The sequence below is a fragment of the Haliotis cracherodii genome, unplaced genomic scaffold, assembly GCF_022045235.1.
Source record: "Haliotis cracherodii isolate W230 unplaced genomic scaffold, xgHalCrac1.p SCAF_25, whole genome shotgun sequence".
Classification (NCBI taxonomy): domain Eukaryota; kingdom Metazoa; phylum Mollusca; class Gastropoda; order Lepetellida; family Haliotidae; genus Haliotis; species Haliotis cracherodii.
In genome coordinates this window covers 111,314-130,708 of record NW_027266281.1, presented here as the reverse complement: position 1 = coordinate 130,708, position 19,395 = coordinate 111,314, and the positions used below count along the sequence as shown (strand labels likewise).

At 44.8% G+C, this 19,395-nt stretch overlaps 1 protein-coding gene across 1 annotated transcript in view; it reads right to left on the bottom strand.

Annotated features, from left to right (window-relative positions):
- The window catches only part of LOC139472780 (protein CEPU-1-like), a 56,056-nt gene that overhangs the window by 23,996 nt on the left and 12,665 nt on the right, over positions 1-19,395 (bottom strand). The window contains exons 4-5 of the mRNA XM_071255250.1: positions 17,779-18,060; positions 16,320-16,436 (exon numbers count right to left, since the gene is read on the bottom strand). Coding sequence (XP_071111351.1) covers positions 16,320-16,436; positions 17,779-18,060 — 399 coding nt within the window. The remainder of the gene's footprint in view (positions 1-16,319; positions 16,437-17,778; positions 18,061-19,395) is intronic.

The window sequence follows — 19,395 nt, the reverse complement described above, 5'->3', positions numbered from 1 at the left end:
GATACTTCATCACCATCAGCAACTGTGTCAACACCGTTCAAGGTGGCAGCGCCGGAACTTGCTCCGGCTCCAAATCCATCCCCTGTTGTTAAAAATGCCATCAAAAAGGTTGATTATTCCAAAACTTCAGATCGTGTCTCAAAGGGTCATCGGGACCCGATTCAGATATACAATCGTTTTCAGACTCTGGAGGACATGGATGTCTCTCCTCATCTCCAAGGGCGCAACAGAAGTAAGTCGCCACGAAGTGGGAGAAATAGATCTCCCGTTCACCCACCAGTAACATGACCATTTCCCATCCACTAGTACAGTGGAATTGCAGAGGTCTCAGGACCAATTTTAACGAGTTACACCTTTTAATACAAGATTTTACGCCATCAGCAATCTGTCTCCAAGAGACGTATCTCAAAGAAACCGACACCTTTGATTTGCGTCGGTACAGTTCCTATAATTCATTTTCTCCACCAGGTGTTAAAGCTACTGGAGGATCTACTGTTTTGGTGAAGCAGGGAGTGATCCACAGCCCTGTTTCACTTCGTACTAATCTTCAAGCTGTTGCAGTGCGACTGACTTTACACATAACCTTTACTTTGTGTTCTCTGTATATCTCTCCTTCCTCTGTGCTTCAGAGATCAGAGCTTCAATCCTTATATGATCAGCTCCCTAAGCCTTGCATTATCATGGGTGATTTAAACGGACATAACCCTCTGTGGGGAAGTGTTAACATTAATACTAAGGGGAAAGTACTTGAAGATTTTATTTCTGACAATAATTTATGCATTTACAATGATGGATCAAATACTTATTTACATCCTGCTACTGGAACCTATTCCGCTTTAGATCTGTCACTAACAGATTCAAATCTTTTGAACGAATTTACGTGGTCGGTCCACGATGACTTGTGTGGCAGCGACCATTTTCCTTCCATCCTAACAGCAAATAATCCATCTGATGTTCCACCCACATCAAGGTGGAACTTTACCAAAGCCAACTGGCCTTCCTTTCAGGAACTCTGTACTGACAGGTTGAAGCCTGATGTGTTCAGGAATATCACTGATCCTATTCAGCTGTTTTCTGATATTTTAAACGAAATTGCCAACATAACCATTCCAAAGTCCTCTGCAAGTCCACACATTCGAAAACCATGGTTTGATAAAGACTGCAAACAGGCTAGGAAGTGCAGGAAAAAAGCGGAGAAATATTTCCGCAGACATCCAACTGTACATAATCTAGATCATGTTAAAATAACAAATGCCAAGGCACGCCGTACATTCAAACAGAATAAGCGTAGGTCTTGGAGAAATTATGTCTCTAAAATTAATTCTCGCACGCCGATATCCAAGGTTTGGAACATGATTGCTAAAATTAAAGGTAAAGGCTCAAAATCGACTGTCCACCATCTCAAGGAAGGTGACCATTTATTAACTGATCAAGTGGACATTGCTAATAAATTGGGCGAGACGCTGGCCAAACACTCTTCCTCGACGAATTACGATCCCAAGTTTCAAACATATCAGAAACAGCAGGAAATGAAGAGGGTTGATTTTACTTCTCAAAATGGAGAAGATTATAATGAGGTATTTTCGCTACACGAGCTAAATACTGCACTTGGTCAAGCGCACGACACTGCAACGGGAGATGATAATATTCATTATCAGCTCCTAAAGCATTTACCTAATTCATGTTTAGAGACGCTTCTTGATATATTTGATCAGATATGGACGTCAGGAAATTTTCCTCCTTCATGGCGTAATGCTATAGTTGTCCCCATACCTAAACCTGGTAGGGACCATAGTGATGCTTCTAATTATAGACCAATATCACTAACTAGCTGTGTGTGCAAAACCATGGAGCGAATGGTAAACAATCGACTGGTGTGGTACTTGGAAACTAACAATCTTATAAGTAACATACAATGTGGTTTCCGTCAGAATAGAAGTACCATTGATCATCTGGTACGTTTAGAATCCTTTGTCAAAAATGCAATTGTCAATAATCAGCATGCAGTATCAATCTTTTTTGATTTAGAAAAAGCGTATGATACCACTTGGAAGCATGGTATTCTAAAAGATCTACATAATTTGGGGTTAAGAGGCCGTTTGCCTCAATTTATATCCAAATTTTTAACAGACCGACAATTTCAGGTTCGTGTGGGTTCCACCCTGTCTGACCATTATAATCAGGATCAGGGTGTCCCACAAGGCAGTATTTTGTCTGTAACTCTGTTTAGCATAAAGATTGATAGTCTGTCAAAGGTTTTAAATGATTCCATTGATGGTTCACTTTTTGTGGACGATTTTAATATTTCATGCCGTGGTAAAAATATGCGTACCATCGAGAGACAGTTACAGTTATGTCTCAACAAAATCGAAAAATGGTGTCTTGAAAATGGTTTTAGGTTTTCAAAAGCTAAGACCAATTGTATTCATTTTTGTAGAAAATACAAGCACCACAAAGATCCAGAACTATTTTTACATGGCACTCCTATCAAGGTTGTAAAGGAGGCCAAGTTCCTGGGTCTCATTTTCGATCACCATTTAACTTTTAAACCGCATATTAACTATCTTAAAACTAAATGCCTGAAGGCTCTAGATTTGTTGAAAGTTGTTGCCAACACGAAGTGGGGAGGTGATCAATCAACTCTCCTACACTTGTATAGGTCTCTAATCCGCTCTAAATTAGATTATGGCTCCATCGTTTATGGTGGAGCCTGTAAGAGCAATTTACAAAAATTAGATTCTATTCACCATCAGGGCCTAAGACTATGTCTTGGCGCCTTTCGAACGTCTCCTGTAGAAAGCTTATATGTAGAAGCTGATGAACCATCGTTAAAGCAGCGTCGTATCAAATTATCGCTTCAATATATTGCAAAATTACGTTCTAACCCGTCAAACCCTGCATATAACTGTATATTTCAACCCCATTACGAAGACCTTTTCCATAGTAAGCCTAAGCTGGTCCCACCACTAGGCATTTGGATTAAACCCCACATTACAGCTGCACATATTGATTTAGATAATATTTCTCCTTTCAGGCTTCTGTCTTCCCCTCCTTGGCAACTTATCAGACCGGAGGTGGACTTGACTCTCACACAATTTAAAAAACAAGACACAAATCAATTAGTATATCAGCAAGAATATTTACAAGTTAGAGCTAAATACGAATCCCACCGTTCTATTTTTACAGATGGATCCAAGGACGGCAGCACAGTCTCCAGTGCTGCTGTCATTGGATCCAAAACCGTCTCATCTCGCTTACCAGACCATAGCTCCATTTTCACTGCTGAAGCCAAGGCAATATTAACTGCTTTAGAATATATCCCAAAACAGTACAGTTGTAAACGGTTCATCATCTTTTCTGATACATTATCATGTCTACAGGCAATCAAATCTAGCTCTTCGCATCATCCATTCATTTTAGATATTTTAGAATTGTATAATGACCTTGCTACTGGCCAATACGACATCGTCTTTTGCTGGTTGCCCAGTCATGTTGGAATCACGGGTAACACAATGGCTGATGCTGCAGCAAAGGCAGCTCTCAATAAATCTGTGACACCACTTCTACTACCATACAGTGACTATAAACCTGTTATTAGATCCTATATCAATGACCTAATGCAGAAGAAGTGGGACACTCAAGTGGGTATAAATAAATTACATGCAATTAAAGCAGATATTGGTTATACCTACTTGGGCTGTCAGTCCAGATTTGAAGAAGTCGTATTAAGACGATGTCGTATTGGCCATTCTCGTTATACTCATGAATATCTGTTAAAAGGCGAGGATCCTCCATTCTGTATCCCTTGTGATGAAAGAATCACAGTCAAGCATGTCCTGCTTGACTGTGTTGATTTTTCCATCACAAGGGACAATTATTTCAAGGTTTCATCTATGAAGGATCTTTTTAAGGTAAGTTCTCACTTAATTATTGCTTTTTTAAAAGAAATAGAATTGATTGATAAATTTTGATATGTATTGTATAAAGTATGTGCTTTTAATTTGGTAAAATGATTATATAACTGTGATTGTTAGTGGCTGTACCTTCAAAGGGGGTTGAAGTAGCGTAAAATAATTGTCCCCCTGAGAGGGTACATAAGTCCTATTTCATTCAAAGTATTTTTCATTTTCCATGTTTTTAATCGTAGAATTCTTGTTGTTTTTAACTGATTTGGCTTAAACTTGCTGACAATTACCAGTAGCCAGAGCGATGGTGTAAATCCTGCTGGGTTACCATGTAGGTAGCAGAAGTATCGTAAGTCCCCATGGTACCTAGTATGGTGACCTACCTTTGGCTATTGGTGATCTATAGCCCATTTTTATTGTGTATTGTTATGAATTGTTACAAATTTTATTCTGTTATGCTAGTTTTACAATCAACATCTGTGATAATCTAGTGTTTTTACTGTCCTTTGTCGACAGATTTTAATGTCTATATTTATGTATTATTACTGTCCAACTTGATTTAGTCACGATATGGCTGAAATATTGCCGATGTGACTATAAATCTTAACTCACTCACTCTGAAACAACTCTGTCATGTTGCAAGCTAACTAGGGTGGGGACTGAAACAACTGTGTCAGGGTGCGAGCTAACTAGACTGGGGTCTGAAACAACTCTCTGATTGTGCGTGCTAACTTGGGTGGGGTCTGAAACAACTGTGGCATGGTGCGAGCTAACTTGGCTGGGGTCTAGAACAACTCTGTCGTGGTGCGAGCTAACTAGTCTGGGGTCTAAAACAACTCTATCGTGGTGCAAGCTAACTAGTCTGGGGTCTAAAACAAATCTGTCGTGGTGCGAGCTAACTAGTCTGGGGTCTAAAACAACTCTGTCGTGGTGCAAGCTAGCTAGTCAGGGGTCTAAAACAACTCTGTCGTGGTGCGACCTAACAAGTCTAGGGTCTAAAACAACTCTGTCGTGGTGCGAGCTAACGAGGCTGGGGTCTGAAACAACTCTGTCATGGTGCGATCTAACTAGGCTTGGGTCTGAAACAACTCTGTCATGGTGCGAGCTAACTAGGATGGGGTTTAGAACAACTCTGTCATGGTGTGAGCTAACTAGGGTGGGGTCTGAAACAACTCTGTCATTTTGCGAGCTAACTAGGGTGGGTTCTGAAACAGCTCTGTCATGGTGCGATCTAACTAGGCTGGGGTCTGAAACAACTCTGTCATGGTGTGAGCTAACTAGGGTGGGGTCTAGATTAACTTTTTAATGGTGCGAGCTAACTAGGCTGGGGTCTGAAACAACTCTCTCATGGTGCGAGCTAACTAGGCTGGCGTCTGAAACAACTCTGTCATGGTGCAAGCTAAGTAGGCTGGGGTCTAGATTAACTCTGTCATGGTGCGAGCTTACGAGGCTGGGGTCTAGAACAACTCTGTCATGGTGCGAGCTAAGTAGGCTGGGGTCTAGATTAACTCTGTCATGGTGTGAGCTAACTAGGCTGGCGTCTGAAACAACTCTGTCATGGTGCGATCTAAGTAGGCTGGGGTCTAGATTAACTCTGTCATGGTGTGAGCTAACGAGGCTGGGGTCTAGAACAACTCTGTCATGGTGCGAGCTAACTAGGGTGGGGTCTAAAACAAATCTGTCATCGTGCGAGCTAACTAGTCTGGGGTCTGAAACAACTCTGTCATGGTGCAAGCTAACAAGGGTGGTGTCTAGAACAACTCTGTCATGGTGTGAGCTAACTAGGATGGGGTCTGAAACAACTCTGTCATTTTGCGAGCTAACTAGGGTGGGTTCTGAAACAGCTCTGTCATGGTGCGATCTAAATAGGCTGGGGTCTGAAACAACTCTGTCATGGTGTGAGCTAACGAGGCTGGGGTCTAGAACAACTCTGTGATGGTGCGAGCTAACTAGGCTGGGGTCTGAAACAACTCTGTCATGGTGTGAGCTAACTAGGCTGGCGTCTGAAACAACTCTGTCATGGTGCGAGCTAACTAGGGTGGATTCTAACACAACTCTGTCGTGGTGCGAGCTAACTAGGCTGGGGTCGGAAACAACTCTCTCATGTTGCGAGCTAACTAGGCTGGCGTCTGAAATAACTCTGTCATGGTGCGAGCTAAGTAGGCTGGGGTCTAGATTAAATCTGTCATGGTGTGGGCTAACGAGGCTGGGGTCTAGAACAACTCTGTCATGGTGCGAGCTAACTAGGGTGGGGTCTAAAACAAATCTGTCATCGTGCGATCTAACTAGTCTGGGGTCTGAAACAACTCTGTCATGGTGCGAGCTAACTAGGGTGGGGTCTAGAACAACTCTGTCATGGTGTGAGCTAATTAGGATGGGGTCTGAAACAACTCTGTCATTTTGCGAGCTAACTAGGGCGGGTTCTGAAACAGCTCTGTCATGGTGCGATCTAACTAGGGTGGGGTCTGAAACAACTCTGTCATGGTGCGAGCTAACTAGGGTGGGGTCTAGATTAACTCTGTCATGGTGCGAGCTAACTAGGCTGGGGTCTGAAACAACTCTCTCATGGTGCGAGCTAACTAGGCTGGCGTCTGAAACAACTCTGTCATGGTGCGAGCTAAGTAGGCTGGGGTCTAGATTAACTCTGAGATGGTGTGAGCTAACGAGGCTGGGGTCTAGAACAACTCTGTCATGGTGCGAGCTAACTAGGGTGGGGTCTAAAACAAATCTGTCATCGTGCGAGCTAACTAGTCTGGGGTCTGAAACAACTCTGTCATGGTGCAAGCTAACTAGGGTGGGGTCTAGAACAACTCTGTCATGGTGTGAGCTAACTAGGATGGGGTCTGAAACAACTCTGTCATTTTGTGAGCTAACTAGGGTGGGTTCTGAAACAGCTCTGTCATGGTGCGATCTAACTAGGCTGGGGTCTGAAACAACTCTGTCATGGTGTGAGCTAACGAGGCTGGGGTCTAGAACAACTCTGTCATGGTGCGAGCTAACTAGGCTGCCGTCTGAAACAACTCTGTCATGGTGCAAGCTAACTAGGGTGGGTTCTAACACAACTCTGTCGTGGTGCGAGCTAACTAGGCTGGGGTCTGAAACAACTCTCTCATGTTGCGAGCTAACTAGGCTGGCGTCTGAAACAACTCTGTCATGGTGCGATCTAAGTAGGCTGGGGTCTAGATTAACTCTGTCATGGTGTGAGCTAACGAGGCTGGGGTCTAGAACAACTCTGTCATGGTGCGAGCTAACTAGTGTGGGGTCTAAAACAAATCTGTCATCGTGCGAGCTAACTAGTCTGGGGTCTGAAACAACTCTGTCATGGTTCGAGCTAACTAGGGTGGTGTCTAGAACAACTCTGTCATGGTGTGAGCTAACTAGGATGGGGTCTGAAACAACTCTGTCATTTTGCGAGCTAACTAGGCTGGCGTCTGAAACAACTCTGTCATGGTGCGAGCTAACTAGGGTGGGTTCTAACACAACTCTGTCGTGGTGCAAGCTAACTAAGCTGGGGTCTGAAACAACTCTCTCATGTTGCGAGCTAACTAGGCTGGCGTCTGAAACAACTCTGTCATGGTGCGAGCTAAGTAGGCTGGGGTCTGAAATAACTCTGTCATGGTGCAAGCTAACTAGGGTGGGTTCTAAAACAACTCTGTCGTGGTACGAGCTAACTTGGGTGGGGTCTGAAACAAATCTGTCATGGTGCGAGCTAACTAGGGTGGGGTCTGAAACAACTCTGTCATGGTGCGAGCTAACTAGGCTGGGGTCTGAAACAACTCTGTCATGGTGCGAGCTAACTAGGGTAGGGTCTAGATTAACTCTGTCGTGGTGTGAGCTAACGAGGCTGGGGTCTAGAACAACTCTGTCATGGTGTGAGCTAACTAGGGTGGGTTCTGAAACAACTCTGTCATGGTGCGATCTAACTAGGCTGGGGTCTGAAACAACTCTGTCATGGTGCGAGCTAACTAGGGTGGGGTCTAGATTTACTCTGTCATGGTGTGAGCTAACGAGGCTGGGGTCTAGAACAACTCTGTCATGGTGCGAGCTAACTAGGGTGGGGTCTAAAAAAAATATGTCATCGTGCGAGGTAACTAGGGTGGGGTCTGAAACAACTCTGTCATGGTGCGAGCTAACTAGTGTGGGGTCTGAAACAACTCTGTCATGGTGCCAGCTAACTAGGGTGGAGTTTAGAACAACTCTGTCATGGTGTGAGCTAACTAGGGTGGGGTCTGAAACAACTCTGTCATTTTGCGAGCTAACTAGGGTGGGTTCTGAAACAGCTCTGTCATGGTGCGATCTAACTAGGCTGGGGTCTGAAACAACTCTGTCATGGTGCGAGCTAACTAGGGTGGGGTCTAGAACAACTCTGTCATGGTGTGAGCTAACTAGGGTGGGGTCTGAAACGACTCTGTCATTTTGCAAGCTAACTAGGGTGGGTTCTGAAACAGCTCTGTCATGGTGCGATCTAACTAGGCTGGGGTCTGAAACAACTCTGTCATGGTGCGAGCTAACTAGGGTTGGGTCTAGATTAACTCTGTCATGGTGCGAGCTAACTAGGCTGGGATCTGAAACAACTCTCTCATGGTGCGAGCTAACTAGGCTGGGGTCTGAAACAACTCTCTCATGGTGCGAGCTAACTAGGCTGGCGTCTGAAACAACTCTGTCATGGTGCGAGCTAACTAGGGTGGGTTCTAACACAACTCTGTCGTGGTGCGAGCTAACTAGGCTGGGGTCTGAAACAACTCTCTCATGGTGCGAACTAACTAGGGTGGGGTCTAAAACAAATCTGTCATCGTGCGAGGTAACTAGGGTGGGGTCTGAAACAACTTTGTCATGGTGCGAGCTAACTAGGGTGGGTTCTGAAACAACTCTGTCATGTTGCAAGCTAACTAGGGTGGGGTCTGAAACAACTGTGTCATGGTGCGAGGTAACTAGACTGGGGTCTGAAACAACTCTCTCATGGTGCGAGCTAACTTGGGTGGGGTCTGAAACAACACTGTCATGGTGCGAGCTAACTAGGCTGGGGTCTAGAACAACTCTGTCGTGGTGCAAGCTAACTAGTCTGGGGTCTAAAACAACTCTGTCGTGGTGCGAGCTAACTAGGCTGGGGTCTGAAACAACTCTGTCATGGTGTGAGCTAACTAGGGTGGGTTCTGAAACAACTCTATCATGGTGCGATCTAACTAGGCTGGGGTCTGAAACAACTCTGTCATTGTGCGAGCTAACTAGGGTGGGGTCTAGATTAACTCTGTCATGGTGTGAGCTAACGAGGCTGGGGTCTAGAACAACTCTGTCATGGTTCGAGCTAACTAGGGTGGGGTCTAAAACAAATATGTCATCGTGCGAGGTAACTAGGGTGGGGTCTGAAACAACTCTGTCATGGTGCGAGCTAACTAGGGTGGGGTTAAGAACAACTCTGTCATGGTGTGAGCTAACTAGGGTGGGGTCTGAAACAACTCTGTCATTTTGCGAGCTAACTAGGGTGGGTTCTGAAACAGCTCTGTCATGGTGCGAGCTAACTAGGCTGGGGTCTGAAACAACTCTGTCATGGTGCGAGCTAACTAGGGTGGGGTCTAGAACAACTCTGTCATGGTGTGAGCTAACTAGGGTGGGGTCTGAAACAACTCTGTCATTTTGCGAGCTAACTAGGGTGGGTTCTGAAACAGCTCTGTCATGGTGCGATCTAACTAGGCTGGGGTCTGAAATAACTCTGTCATGGTGCGAGCTAACTTGGGTGGGTTCTAAAACAACTCTGTCATGGTGCGATCCAACTAGGCTGGGGTCTGAAACAACTCTCTCATGGTGCGAGCTAACTAGGCTGGGGTCTGAAATAACTCTGTCATGGTGCAAGCTAACTAGGGTGGGTTCTAAAACAACTCTGTCGTGGTGCGAGCTAACTTGGGTGGGGTCTGATACAAATCTGTCATGGTGCGAGCTAACTAGGCTGGGGTCTGAAACAACTCTGTCGTTGTGCGAGCTAACTAGTCTGGGGTCTGAAACAACTCTGTCATTGTGTGAGCTAACTAGGGTGGGGTCTAGATTAACTCTGTCATGGTGTGAGCTAACGAGGGTGGGGTCTAAAACAACTCTGTCATGGTGCGAGCTAACTAGGGTGGGGTCTAAAACAAATCTGTCATCGTGCGAGATAACTTGGGTTGGGTCTGAAACAACTCTGTCATGGTGCGAGCTAACTAGGCTGGGGTCTGAAACAACTCTGTCATAGTGTGAGCTAACTAGGGTGGGGTCTAAAACAAATCGGTCATCGTGCGAGGTAACTAGGGTGGGGTCCGAAACAACTTTGTCATGGTGCGAGCTAACTAGGGTGGGGTCTGAAACAACTCTGTCATGTTGCAAGCTAACTAGGGTGGGGTCTGAAACAACACTGTCATGGTGCGAGCTAACTAGGCTGGGGTCTAAAACAACTCTGTCGTGTTGCGAGCTAACTAGTCTGGGGTCTTAAACAACTCTGTCGTGGTGCGAGCTAACTAGTCTGGGGTCTAAAACAACTCTGTCGTGGTGCGAGCTAACGAGGCTGGGGTCTGAAACAACTTTGTCATGGTGTGAGATAACTAGGCTGGGGTCTAGATTAACTCTGTCATGGTGTGAGCTAACGAGGGTGGGGTCTAAAACAACTCTGTCATGGTGCGAGCTAACTAGGGTGGGGTCTAAAACAAATCTGTCATCGTGCGAGATAACTTGGGTTGGGTCTGAAACAACTCTGTCATGGTGCGAGCTAACTAGGCTGGGGTCTGAAACAACTCTGTCATAGTGTGAGCTAACTAGGGTGGGGTCTAAAACAAATCGGTCATCGTGCGAGGTAACTAGGGTGGGGTCCGAAACAACTTTGTCATGGTGCGAGCTAACTAGGGTGGGGTCTGAAACAACTCTGTCATGTTGCAAGCTAACTAGGGTGGGGTCTGAAACAACTGTGTCATGGTGCGAGCTAACTAGACTGGGGTCTGAAACAACTCTGTCATGGTGCGACCTAACTAGGCTGGGGTCTAAAACAACTCTGTCGTGTTGCGAGCTAACTAGTCTGGGGTCTTAAACAACTCTGTCGTGGTGCGAGCTAACTAGTCTGGGGTCTAAAACAACTCTGTCGTGGTGCGAGCTAACGAGGCTGGGGTCTGAAACAACTTTGTCATGGTGTGAGATAACTAGGCTGGGGTCTAGAACAACTCTGTCATGGTGCGAGCTAACTAGGGTGGGGTCTGAAACAACTCTGTCATGGTGCGAGCTAACTAGGCTGGGGTCTGAAACAACTCTGTCATGGTGCGAGCTAACTAGGGTGGGGTCTAGATTAACTCTGTCATGGTGTGAGCTAACGAGGCTGGGGTCTAGAACAACTCTGTCATGGTGCGAGCTAACTAGGGTGGGGTCTAAAACAAATCTGTCATCGTGCGAGGTAACTAGGGTGGGGTCTGAAACAACTCTGTCATGGTTCGAGCTAACTAGGCTGGGGTCTGAAACAACTCTGTCATGGTGCGAGCTAACTAGGGTGGGTTCTGAAACAACTCTGTCATGGTGCGAGCTAACTAGGGTGGGTTCTGAAACAACTCTGTCATGGTGCGAGCTAACTAGGGTGGGTTCTGAAACAACTCTGTCATGGTGCGAGCTAACTAGTGTGGGGTCTGAAACAACTCTGTCATGGTGCGAGCTAACTAGGGTGGGTTCTGAAACAACTCTGTCATGGTGCGAGCTAACTAGGTCGGGGTCTAGAACAACTGTGTCATGGTGTGAGGTTACTAGGTCGGGGTCTGAAACAACTCTGTCATGGTGATAGCTAAGTAGGTCGGGGTCTGAAACAACTCTGTCACGGTGATAGCTAACTAGGGTGGGGTCTGAAACAACTCTGTCATGGTGCTCCATGGTGTCAGGTGAGTGGAAGGTCGATGGTTCGATACCCTGGCCGCGTCATACCTACAAACGTCAAAGATGGTACATAGAGGTTATCACGCGAGTGTGTTTGGTGATGGCATATATCGTGCATTAGGAATAAACATTGTATTTAGCGAGCCTTGGCGAACTAAATACATAGTGTTTATTCCTAATACAGGATATTTACCATCCCCAAACACACAAGCGTGATAACCTCTTTATCATAAGTGTCATTCTTTAATTTTGTGCCTCAAAATCGCTTTACCTCTCTCACAAACATTACCAAAACATTGCGAGTTTTCCTGGAATGCGCGCATTAATATTTATTACATCACAGGGTAAGTGATGTGTCAGTGGGACAGTGGCAGTACCCAATATAGTTCCAACTGAAATCTCTTCCTTATACAGTGGAGAAGCATCATATACGCAAAACAACAATTGTTTTTAATTGCCTTTCGTGGCAATCCATCGGTCTGTCCGCTAGAGTAACTGCCCTTTGTCAAAGGGAAGCTACTCTAGCCCTAGTCTATGAGACGACACGGCCACGGTCAGACGTTGTTGACAGTCAGTCTGTCCTGTCATAACATTAAGAAGTGTAGTCAGATGTACACACAGCGACAAAACGAAACAAGGTAACAATTTAAACATATTTCGGCCTAATCCAACTATTTTAATTTGTGGAGAAAGGTTCAAGCCGCAGAGGTCTACAAGCACAGATATGGCTACTGATCCCGCTTGGCTAGGCCTCGTGCCCTCGCAAAATTGTGTCGAAATTTAGCCTATATCACCAAAGTTGCCCAAACTTATAAAATGTCTCAGCTACGTCACAGTAAGACACTGATTTTCAGTATATTAGACTGTTCTTTTGATAATGAAAGCAATTATCTCTGTAGTTTATCCAGATTCCTGATGGTTAATTCAGACTCGATCGCTGACACTCTCCTACCCAGAGTTCCATGCGGCGGGCAGCCAGCTAGCATAGTACCTCTGCCACAGGCCAGCGCCATGTGACGATTCGTCACATCTTTCACAGTCCATTCAAGATATTGCATATGCTTTTCATCCGTTTCATGTTTGACAAGTCTACACATTTTCATAAACAAATGACAAAGAATGGTTAACCTTCTTTGAGAAAGTATGCAAATACGTAAAAATCTACTTGTTTTTGCGTAGTTATCCTATGTTTACATTGGTTGTACGGCTCCACGTGCTGTCATCGAAGCCCAACGGAGAGCTAGCGACGTGGTCACTTTGATGCATAAATATATATTGTCATGCAACTCACTGTCGCAGTTGTAGTAGCATATCTATATAGTTATGCAAAACAATATGTAAAGCGCCCCCAAATACTTACATTCTATACTTGCGTTCTGTACTGATTTCTGAAAAAGCGCGTTTGTTTACAAACAAGAGAAAAGTCCGATCACATGATATGCAAATTAGCCTGTGGCAGTGGTGTTATGCTGAGTCACCACTGCGACGGAGTGTGGATCGCTGAATGACGAGGGCGACGCCATGTTTGTTTATAAACAGTGAAAGTAGTCCCTACTTGACCTTTGATATTTGCATCTCTATCCGCATCTGACCCCAACGGATATCGTTTTTATCCGTTGGCTTTATCCTGCCGAGAAACCTACCCATCATATGATAAATTTGTTTATCAATCTAGATAGTAATCATAAAAAAAACATTTTTTAAAAAAAACATTACAAATGACATGACGACATGACATATTGTCATAATATTATCAATTTGTTTGCTATTTGACATTTTTCAGCATTATACAATCAAGGATGTCGTTTATCACAAACATGTGACAAAAATGTCACAAACAAACTTTTCATGTTTAAAGACGTCACCAGGACAGTGACATTATGTAAGCTCTTCACAGCGGAGTTCATTTTTACCCTGCCTGACACTCGGCATTATTAGAATTAAAGGATGGACCGGATTGCCGAATAAGTGCAGTAATCTAGGACGCGACTTTAAACCCCATTTCACCCCACCTCACCCCCTGAACCCCTTTGGTGGAGTACTCGGATGCGGAGCCTCCACTTGACGACATTGTTAAGCTAATTGGTTTCATTTATTGATGAATAGTTGACTATATCCTGCCGGGCCAATGGAAGTATACGCTTGAAGTAGGACCCAAAAGTTACAAACGTTAGCAAAACGTTACAAATCCGAAAACAGTTGCCGAAATACTGTAAACTTGAAGTCCAAAACACAACAATACCCTTATCAAATACTAGTACATCACCATCGAATAACCATTTCGTGTTTGTTTCATTTTAGCCGCGATCAATATAGAAGTCTCCATGGGTGACATGGTTTAAATTTTGATTTTTTTTTAGACATTTCTTTTCAATTTTTTTTCCTTAGTATATTTTCATGAAAACAACACGTTGAATTTTGTTAATACCTTCGACCGAGACTGGCACGGAGAATTTCTGGGTTTCCCGAATTAAAATGGGACGTACGTGTTCTTGTCGTCCATTCAATAGAAACTGTACAATGGCAACTTTGTCAAGCAATAAACCACGTGTTTCCCTCTCATAGTTGCCTGGAGGCATGACAAAGGGCTTATAAATCCCCATGTACCCCGAGTGATCCTGCTACAATGAATGTATCTTACCGACATGTTTTAATATGGCCTTGTAAATTAACAAAAACAAGTTCAGCTGTTTGATTGAGCGGCGGTTAACTTGTGCTATATCACGTGACAATCATTGAATCAGAAAAAACGTGAGGCTTTTTGCTTCAGAGCGCGGTATGAGGAATATTTTCTCCCGCTAAGAAATCCACATTCAGCGTGTTTTCTTCGTGTTGGGGTATAAGGGATTTATTCTTCCGCTGAGAAATGTATTACCCTCCTAGGCGGGATACATAGTATTTTATCAAGATCACGTGAACCAATCAGATCTCATCATTCTGACATGGAGGTATGATAATAATTGTGTCTGTCATGCCACTGAAGATAGAAAAGAATGGAAATAAACTGGGCGGCAAGATAAAGTATAGGTCGAGTTCCATGATCGATAAAAAAAATAACAAGAAGAGGTTTTGTTGTGAATTATAATATAATCTAGGGAGGGGTAACAAATGATTGATCAACCACAATTTGAATGAAGTTGTGCAATCACTGGTAATGTTCAAGGTAAACAATGATAGGGTAAGAAATTTCATTTTCAAAAGTTGTCTGAAATGTCACCAAAAAATTGTCAGACACACTACAAGTTCATTGTCGACACAGTTGCCTTCAGTAGCGTGTATGACATCCAGCTGCCTCAATGCATGCTGTGTGTGGACTGGAATACGTTGCCACTCGTCTCTCAGGGCCTGCTGCAATTCTTGTGTGTTGACGGGAGGCTGATGGCGTACTCTAATCTGTCTAGCAAGATGGTACCACAGATGTTCAATAGAATTCATATCGGGTGAGTGGGCAGGCCAGGGCAAAACGTCAACGTTCTGCTGGTTTAGAAAGTTCCGAGTCAGTCTTGCAGGATGGGACCTGGCATTGTCGTGTTGAAACAATGTCCCCTACTGTTGGTTTTGTAAGAACGGAGGCACAACTGGCTGCAACACTTGGTCTCTGTACTGCGCAGCGTTCAGGTTTCCCAGTATAATAACCAAATCATTCTTCTGACAAATACCGCCCCACACCTTGACACCTACCCGCCGAATGGTTGGACCTCTCGAATACACGCCGGAGCCAAACGTTCCCCTCTGCGTCGATAAACTCGTTTTCTGCCGTCATTTCGAAACAAGTTAAACCGACTTTCATCAGTAAACAGCACTCGACGCCAATTTCTCGCTTGCCAGCGTCGAACTTGCCTCGCCCATCGCAGTCTCAGGCTTCGATGATGAGCAGTCAATACCATTCTTCGGAAAGGACGATACGCTCGGATTCCAGCAATGGGATATCCCAACGCTGTTCCTACGAATTTGCTTCGCAGAGGTGAATGAGCCGTATCTGACCGTCTTCCAGTGTTGTCACTCGGGATCATCCGGTTCTAGGCCTGTCCTGCGTCCTCCCTGTCTGTCTGTACCGTTGAATCAGCCTTGCTACTGTCAATGGTGTACAACCAAACCTTCTGGCAATTTGGACCTGTGTTGCCCCCATTTGGGCCATACCGACGGCTCTCTCTCTCTCTCTGTTCCTGTGGCAGTCGTGGCATTTCTTATGTGTGCTTTCATCATGTGTGGATATACCCTGCAGACGAACGCATTTCTACATTTTACATGCACGTGCGGTTTATGCCATAGGCGGGAAACCATTTTTTTTTGTCACCGCACGAGCGCCGTCAAAGGTGGCGCGTTCGGGTGAGGTGTTTTTGGGTACCTGTTCCTGGGCAGTCATATTCCCAATACCCTCTTTCCACTAGTTATCGCTGTTTTTAGAAAAAAATTACAAATTGCCAACCTATACTTTCCTTTGCCGCTTAGTTTAATTGTGGTCTGAGACGAGTTATATAGATAAAGGGTAATTATCACAACAAAATGGAAAGGTCATACTTTGAGTGCACAAGTACTTACCATTGTCGTCTTCCTTCCTCGCCTTTCGGTTGATCAAGACCACGGAAACAGCAACAATCACCAGAATGGCGATCCCGCCGAGAACAATCCCGGCCACCAAACCCCCACTGACGGTATCTGCAACAATCACCAGAATGGCAATCCCGCCGAGAACAAGCCCGGCCACCAAATCCCCACTAACGGGATCTGCAACAATCACCAGAATGGCAATCCCGCCGAGAACAATCCCGGCCACCAAACCCCCACTGACGGGATCTGCAACAATCACCAGAATGGCAATCCCGCCGAGAACAAGCCCGGCCACCAAACCCCCACTAACGGGATCTGCAACAGGCACAAACAGTTCGCTTAATCTTTTTTCACTTATTGAATATTACAAGATTGACACAATTTTATGGATAACAACTTCTTTAATACTGTCAAAAGCGACGTTTCGGTATAGATCCTTATACCGTTGTCAAGCAAAACTGAATGAGGGACATAGCGCTTTTTACAGTATTAAAGAAGTTGTTATCCATAAAATTGTGTCAATCTTGTCATCCGCCAACTTCTAAGTAATGCCTATCAAACAAGTGATTGAATATTGTTTTACGACGACTTTAACACTATTCCAGGGGTACATTGACGGCGCACTTTAGAAATGGTCTTCACCATTGTGCTCATGTTGGGAATCGAACCCGAGTTTTTGGCGTAACGAGCGAACACTGTAAGCCACCTGAATTCAAACCAGGACTAGTAGATTCTGATGGACAACACCTCTCACCTCTCATAGGTCGAATTTTATTTTTTTAGAAGTGATGAACAAATGTTGCATTTTGTTGCTCATATCCACAAATGTGTTCGATCATATGCTAAATATACATACAAGTCGCTAAACAATAACTTAAATACGCCCTGTTCACATCATTTAACAGATAGTTTGTTAAACATTTTATCAACACTGTACAAGAAGACTGAAAAAGTCATGACACTGTCTACAGCGCTGGCGGCGCCCATAGCCCAACGAGTTGGGTAAACATTGAACGTTCAATTCACATGAAACGCTACTCCACAATGGTCAACTCTGAGACCCTAGTTGTCAGACAAAGCGGCATTTGAAAGCGAATACGTATTCTCTGTCGGTTTAAAATGCCGTTATGTGTTATTAATCATACTTGTATATACGCATGTATTTAACCATATACTCAATCGACATAGAAACGCAACATTATCAAATCGACAACACTTACTCTTGAACATATAAGGAAGGTTTCATTGTTAAACAGTTGAAAGTTTTAAAATGACGTTGACACTGAACGTTTTATATATGCACACGGAACATGCCCTTGACGTTTAAGGCTAAATATATTATATAAACTAACGGAAAATGACGTTGACGCTGATTATATAGTAACGTATATGGTTACGGAAAATGATAGTTATCGAGTTAAAGAACGTGAAGTTCAAAACATTTACAAACCTTCTGTGGCTAGTGCGACGGTAAAATTTCCTGATCCAAGATCGTTTTTGACAATAACTGTGTAGACTCCAAGGTCATCTTCAGTGACGTCTTTAATGGTAATCCTGCTGATGACGTTCAGATTAGCGTCGAGAGAACCATTGTTTGCGTCTAACAGGTTCCCAAGCGGGCCAAACCAGGTGAAGGTAGGCGGAGGGTAGGCCATTACTGTCAGGGTCAGAGTTACGTCCCCTTCAAGGGAGGTTGTGGTTGTACCTTGGGAAGCACCTTGTGTTGGAGGACCTGTGGAGTGAGTGAGTGAATGAGTGAGTGAGTGCGTGAGTGCGTGCGTGCGTGCGTGCGTGAGTGAGTGAGTGAGTGAATGAGATTAATTTAACGCAGCGTTAAACAAAGATACATCACCTATAGTCAAGTGCATCTGAAGTCAATCCCGAATGTACAGGTCTGAATTTTATTTCTGGAGTGAAACACACGAGCAACGGGAACCCTCCATCATCCTGGCACCGTTAAGGCACGCAACTCTGCACAACGAATTACGACCTTAGACGAAAGGGCCAAACATGTCCCCAACCTGTGAATGCTGTGATGCTGTGAGAACAGTGATTGAGTGGGTTGTACGTCGCTGTGAGAACAGTGATTGAGTGGGTTGTACGTCACTGTGAGAACAGTGATTGAGTGGGTTGTACGCGGCTGTGAGAACAGTGATTGAGTGGGTTGTACGCCGCTATGAGAACAGTGATTGAGTGGGTTGTACGTCGCTGTGAGAACAGTGATTGAGTGGGTTGTACGCCGCTGTGAGAACAGTGATTGAGTGGGTTGTACGTCACTGTGAGAACAGTGATTGAGTGGGCTGTACGCCACTGTGAAAACAGTGATTGAGTGGGTTGTACGCTGCTGTGAGAACAGTGACTGAGTGGGTTGTATGCCGCTGTGAGAACAGTGATTGAGTGGGTTGTACGCCACTGTGAGAACAGTGATTGAGTGGGTTGTACGCCGCTATGAGAACAGTGATTGAGTGGGTTGTACGCCGCTATGAGAACAGTGATTGAGTGGGTTGTACATCGCTCTGAGAACAGTGATTGAGTGGGCTGTACGCCACTGTGAGAACAGTGATTGAGTGGGCTGTACGCCACTGTGAGAACAGTGATTGAGTGGGTTGTACGCTGCTGTGAGAACAGTGACTGAGTGGGCTGTACGCCACTGTGAGAACAGTGATTGAGTGGGTTGTACGTCACTGTGAGAACAGTGACTGAGTGGGCTGTACGCCACTGTGAGAACAGTGACTGAGTGGGCTGTACGCCACTGTGAGAACAGTGATTGAGTGGGTTGTACGCCACTGTGAGAACAGTGACTGAGTGGGTTGTACGCCACTGTGAGAACAGTGATTGAGTGGGCTGTACGCCACTGTGAGAACAGTGACTGAGTGGGCTGTACGCCACTGTGAGAACAGTGACTGAGTGGGCTGTACGCCACTGTGAGAACAGTGATTGAGTGGGCTGTACGCCACTGTGAGGACAGTGACTGAGTGGGCTGTACGCCACTGTGAGAACAGTGATTGAGTGGGTTGTACGCCACTGTGAGAACAGTGACTGAGTGGGCTGTACGCCACTGTGAGAA